General features: G+C 36.4%; 1 protein-coding gene across 1 annotated transcript; it reads left to right on the forward strand.

Moving 5' to 3' along the window:
* The first annotated feature begins 1,177 nt into the window (after positions 1 to 1,177).
* On the forward strand, positions 1,178 to 5,677 carry LOC125653859 (uncharacterized). Its single transcript, XM_056143618.1, has 3 exons — positions 1,178 to 1,448; positions 4,448 to 4,690; positions 4,783 to 5,677. Exons 1-3 carry the CDS (start codon positions 1,181 to 1,183, stop codon positions 5,211 to 5,213), a joined length of 942 nt encoding a protein of 313 aa, XP_055999593.1. The 5' UTR covers positions 1,178 to 1,180; the 3' UTR covers positions 5,214 to 5,677.
* Positions 5,678 to 6,384: the final 707 nt, after the last annotated feature.

Here is a 6,384-nt window from a genome sequence, read left to right on the forward strand (position 1 = left end):
ATTGTTAATAAATAAAACCACACGTCGATGTATCTAAATGCCAATTTGAAGGCCACAGCAAGTGTTTGTTTTTCCTGCTCATGTAGAAGCCTTTGAATACATTCTGCCTCATAAAGATATAAAAAACAGGCCTACTAACAAAGAAGTACAATTTGTGTCCATGGCAATTCGTTCAAAATGTTGGAAGACCTGATCACCAAAGACTACAAACGTGTTGTTAATAAAAAAAACTCCAGGATCTTTCTAATATGAACTTCAGAATACCTGCCAGTATATGTAGAATCAGAGTGGTGTTTAACAAAGTAATTGTTTGAATGACTGATCAGTAGGCATGATTACGAGTATTGCCTTTTCCCATTTTTTGTGGAAGAAACAACTATATATGATGTTGCAAAGCCTACTGTTTAATTCACATGCGTAATGGCCATGTAAAGTGTTGAAAAGTCATACGTTTTGATGTTGTTGATTTGAGAAAAGTTTTGTGATTTTAAATTTACTAAAAAGTCTGCAGAATGTTTTAGAATCCACATTCTATTTCCACTACTTCTGGCATATGTAGTGGCACAATACATTTGAAGTATCTCTTTCACAGCTGCAAACTATGGCTGGGTAAAACGTTTATTGGATCCAGCAATAAATTTTAGTAAAGTATTTTGCGAAGTTCTGGAATCCAGTATAGGTACAATAACTCATGTTAATTCGTCCCATTAACTGGGATATTAAATGTGTTTAAAACCGAAGCTAGTTTTGAATAATTTTATTATTTGAAAGGGTAGCTGGTTTGAATTAGAGCATATTTACGACTTCTAAATGTGGAATCAATGCCAAGTTCGTTTAAAATGCTGTTCCAATAACGATCATTATAACCGAAGACAATGCTGTCACACGCTTTGTCAACTGGAACCACAACATATTCCTCGTGTAACCTATTTAGTTCTTTTATCACTGGTGGTTTACTAAACACGGAAGGATATATTTTACGCACTTTTGTTTTGAAGCATCTTGGTTGGTAACACATGCACGATTTATTAATTGACAACCATATTTGTCTCATTCATTTGTATATTCTTAAAGCAATCCATTTAATCAATATATATAACACAGTTTAAGATGGAAGTTTAAATGCATGTTCAAATATGAGTAATTTAAATTACAGGTATTGTCTTTAGCAGTGTGCAGAATGTCTGCCTTATTATCACGATATTTAGTAGCTTGTCTGTTTCTTATTATGTGGAGCGTCTTACATTCACAGACATTGTATGACAATGATTGCGATCAATATGAAATCTTCAATCAGGATAGAAAAATAACAGCGCTGCTGTTGGCGTTAGAAGAAACCGAAAATCGGATCAAGGAAACAACAACCCGTTTAGAAAAAGCAGTTAAAAGTAGTAACGATGCTTACAACGACGTACTGAGAATGTATGTTTCACAAATAGTTCCTACAGGTAAGGTACAGAAATATACCATATTCAGATTGATCGAGACTTGTGTGTAACAATGAATTGAGACACAATTTTACTATCGGAATACAATTGTAATACATGTAGTTTCAGTGCAGTTTTGATTTTGATTTTTTTATTATTGTATTTCCAGTGTTGTGGTTGTGTTAAAAAGTGTGCATATGGAGAAAAGAGAAATCATTTGTATGCCCTCGCCACAAAGTGGTCGAGGCATATAGTTCTACCCTTGTCATTCCTTCTGTCCTTCTACGACACCTAGTTTTCTAAACGCCTTGGGGATCCGGATTAGAATAGGTCCTCCGTACCCCTTGCTTGTCGTAAGAGACGACTAAATGGGTCAGTCCTTTGGATGAGACCGCAAAATCCGAGACCCCGTGTCACAACAATCAATCTAAACGCCATGGGATTTTGAATCGATATTCTGTGTGCAGGTTTATATTGAAGAGTTACAGATCGAGTTTGAGTTTTGCTCCAGTTTGTTTATTTTTCATGGAGTTCTGTCCCTTTAACGTAAAAAATTACTGTTACGACCCGTTTTCCAGACTTTTTTCTAAACGACTTGAGATATTGAAATGATTGTTGTATACAGGTGTGTATTGATGAGTTAGAGATCGAATTTGAGTTCTGTTCCGGTGAGTTGATTTTTGATGGAGTTATGTCCTTTCCATAAAGTGTGTATTTATTTTATGGCTGTTAAAACATATCAAGGAATGTTGTCGAGTTCTTTATTGTATTAAATGGATGTAATATATAATCTGAATACTACATTCAATGCTATACTTCAATGGGGTTCCTATATTTGATTTTACTGCAGGCGGGGACATTGTTGTCGTGTTAACACAACTATTTTGTATTGTTTTCGAAGATGTATTCTTTACATGTATCAATAACATGTATAAAATGACTTCAATCCCTGGTAGGGGCAGAAGTAGGTATCCAAATAAAAGGAAATTTCCTGTGCTTGATATAAAATATTTCTTCACCTTGGGCAGTTATGTTAATTTAAGAGTTCACTGCTATTTCCGTGCTCTGTATGAAATATTTCAAATGCAATGTGTATTTTGTATGATTCTCTTAAATGAAAGGTCATAACTTCTGTAAGCAATACAAGATAGATAGTTTGGCGAACATAGATTCCTGGGCACACCAGACTTAAGATCAGGTGCCTAGGTGAAGTAAGCATCCCCTGTCGACCAGTTACACCCGTCGTGATCAGGTAAACGGAGTCATCCGTAGTCAAAATCAGTGTTCGTTAAATTTACGTTAAAAACCGCGAAAATAAGCACCGCCTCCAAATTGTCCTGGCCTGTGAACCCTTGTCAATCAGGAGAAATTGAGCTTCACTTTGAATGCTAGAAATTGATGGACAAGTTAGTTACTGCTCTTTGTGTGTACCTTATCTATTTTATCTGGCGATCGAGGCGCCAGTGCAATCTTTTGATGCTTACCGCGTAATCCAACTGAAGAGGGAATTTTCATGTAGAGATAGTCATACAATATAACAGTAGTAAATTTTGCATACAATTACATCAATTATAATAGAATATAGTAGGTTATGCTTAGGAATGGGTATGATTGATAATAATTATTATGGATTGTTAGAATATAATTTACACGGGCATCGATTTTATGCTAAACAGATTAATTATGAGTAAATACATTGTAAGTTAATGAAATTTTATTTACACTCAGTTGAAAATTTATAAGAGTATAATTTGCCTCTCGAAACATGGCGACAAACGTACATGAAACTGCAATCTAATTAGAATTAGATGTTAATTCCGCTCGTGTATTCGCATACATATGTATGTGAGTACGTGAGTGGATTTAACATCTAATTTTAATTAGATTGATGTAACTGTCAATTTATCGGAAAAGAAGTTAGTCGCTATAAGGGCTTTTTCTTGCGTATAGTGGTTGTAATTGGGATCCAGAGGAAGAACGAATTCTTCGTCTGGACCAGTTATCGAAGGAACTGTCGGAAAATCCGAATATCCTGACTGTTTGTGTAGGTCATGCGTTATGGACGAGTCACACACACAACTTTCGTAACTAAAGAATTCTGGTGTGCCGTCCAGAAAAACTAATTCAAACTGAATAAAACTTTCTCAGCAGTTTTTGGAATATATACATGTTGTCATCACGGGGCATTGGACGATGATCGGTTTACATAGCCAGAAAATCTACCCCACTACGCCGGAACTCCCGTCGGAAACAGTATGTTTGGCAGTCCATCGTCGGATACCGGGTACGGAGGAAGTCAAATGAATACAAGAAAACTTAGAATAAAGAATATTCTACCCAACATTTGAATGGCTAACGTTCTTATTTATATAAGATAAATTTATCGAGCTTTGATGTTTTACATACTTGATTCATTAGATTTAATTACCAACGTTTCGATTTACCTGCACACGAAAACTGACTACCATGTATTTCTCAATCTTACAAAACGTACAGGTGATGCAGGTAATACAGATAACATTCTGTGTATTTTGGACGGTATATAAAAGCTAGCAGAGTTTTTTCAGGCTTGGTGCTTTACACCTGCCTCAAATTAGCTCCGCCCCGCAGTTAACTTACCTGAGGAAAACCGATCGGTTGAAACCTCGGCGTTTAATTAATTGTATCTCATTTCCATTAGCAATGACTATGTAGCATGTGACAGCGTGGTGAGAATTTCATCGTCATTGAAAGCAAGTTTTAATAGACTTGTCCAGATGGTAGAGCGGTCTAACGCACTGATTACATGCTGCAAAGAGATTTGATTCCGCAGGTCGTTAGTTCAACCCCGGGAAGTGGCGGAAGTGGGTATCCAAATAATGTGAAGTTTAGCTTTAAATCAAATATTTCTTCACTTAGGGCAGATACTCGTATGCTCATTTCAGGGTACATTGCTATTTTTTCCATACTTTATATATATATATATATATATATATATATATATATATATATATATATACACTCTCATTCTAATTATATAGATAACACCATCGACGAAATATGTAAACGACACCCAAATTTGATCATTGGAAAATCCACACAATGCCACCAATATTACAACTGTACTGGACAAGTTGAAAATTTGAGCAGTTGGGCTGGCAAGAATTGGCCTTCAAAGTATATGCACGAGTGCTATTATCCGTTTTTGTTTTCAAAGGATACGCTTCAATGTGAAAATTACACGGAGGTTAATTGTGGAACACGATATCAACCAGTTTGGGAATGTAGGTAAAATTGAAACTAATCAAGTTACTATTTATGTCTATTTTGTGAGAATGCAGCTAAACAACGTTTTTTCTTATTTGTATTTATGCAGGTAGATACTTAAGATTTCACCTCGAATATTCAATGGGTGCTTGTGAACGTACATACCCAAATTGCGAAAAAAAGACGGATGGATTTTGGCGCGATGGTTCAAATCAACATGGGTGGAATTATTACAAAATATGTGAAAATGGTCGAACAATCGAAAGAGGACAATGCCCATACAATGACGTATGGGGTATTTCGTCTTTTCCTTACAATGGGGAATGCGTTCATCTCTTTGCCATCCCAAAGGACGATAACTCTCATGGTCTTCTTCCCTCTTGTAAAGGGACACCAGACGGAAATTACCAGTATCCTGAACGTCTCTGTGAAGCTTACTACAGATGTGAAGGTGGTAATGCTACTGCGGTGAAATGTCCGACAGGCACTGTATTTGACTTGGTTAACAGAACGTGTGAGGTTAGGGGTACTTGTCAGTAGCAGATAGTGTGAGGTTAGGGGTACTTGTCAGTAGCAGATAGTGTGAGGTTAGGGGTACTTGTCAGTAGCAGATAGTGTGAGGTTAGGGGTACTTGTCACTAGCAGATAAACAAAACAGTGATAAAACGTCAGATTTTAGAGACTATTACAGGCCAACTTACCTGCAAACTTTCTTAGAAGAATGGATGAATCAGACATATATGGAGTATACATATCTCATCTTGAATGATATCCCTTATTCTGATCTCGCGTAAGTTAAAATCACATGTATAATATGTTCATAAGAATACAGCTTAAAGTTTAGCAATTAAATTCTCTGTAGCTTTGATTTAGCAGTAAATGGGTTTTTATTTTTCGAAATATTATTCATATGATCATGAAGGCTCACGACGGGTGTGACCGGTCAACAGGGGATACTTACTCCTCCTAGGCACCTGATCCCACCTCTGGTGTGTCCAGGGATCCGTGTTTGCCCAACTATCTATTTTGTATTGCTTATAGGAGTTATGAGATTGATCACTGTTCGTTATCTTCACTTGTATTTAACCATCAAGTTTGTATCTCTGCTGGTGGACAGTCTGTCCCCGAGGAGACTTGTCGCTCGATATATGTTCCTTGATGAATATACACAATAACGAAACAATACTGGCTGACACGATGCCCAGTATAAAAAGATGTCACACTGTGGAGTATATAAGGGACACAGGCTCCTACAGATCGGTTGGTGTCCCTCGGATTATTCTTCGAAATATCAAAGATTTGTAGTATGTACAATCGTAAGATTGTCAGCTTTGGTACAGAAACCAAAATTCTTATACCCAAATTAAAGACTGTTATGTTCCTTTAAGAGATATATTTGATAATTGCTTTCCAGACCTCATGTGTTAAACTTCAAAATGTTCTGCAAAAAAAATGCAAAACTTGTGATATACTAGTCACTAAAAATGCATTTAGTAGTAATCTAACTGGACGTAGTTTCTGTACGAAAACGTTTGATAATCTGACATGTAAATCTTCTAACATTGTCTACGCCATTGAGTGTAACCTGTGTGGCTTAATTTATGTGGGAGAAACCAAGGGTTCACTTAATAAAAGAATATCGGTGCACAGGTTTCAAATTAATAATGGTGGTAATCAACTTCTTTACAAGCATTTTAATGCACCGGACCAC

The sequence above is a fragment of the Ostrea edulis genome, chromosome 7 (genome assembly GCF_947568905.1).
Source record: "Ostrea edulis chromosome 7, xbOstEdul1.1, whole genome shotgun sequence".
Classification (NCBI taxonomy): domain Eukaryota; kingdom Metazoa; phylum Mollusca; class Bivalvia; order Ostreida; family Ostreidae; genus Ostrea; species Ostrea edulis.

Excerpts from the sequence above, each read along its gene's own strand:
- LOC125653859 (XM_056143618.1), top strand. The coding sequence starts at position 1,181 with ATGTCTGCCTTATTATCACGATATTTAGTAGCTTGTCTGTTTCTTATT. Across the intron at positions 1,449-4,447 it reads TTCACAAATAGTTCCTACAG|ATAACACCATCGACGAAATA; the intron begins GTAAGGTACAGA and ends CTAATTATATAG. Across the intron at positions 4,691-4,782 it reads ATATCAACCAGTTTGGGAAT|GTAGATACTTAAGATTTCAC; the intron begins GTAGGTAAAATT and ends GTATTTATGCAG.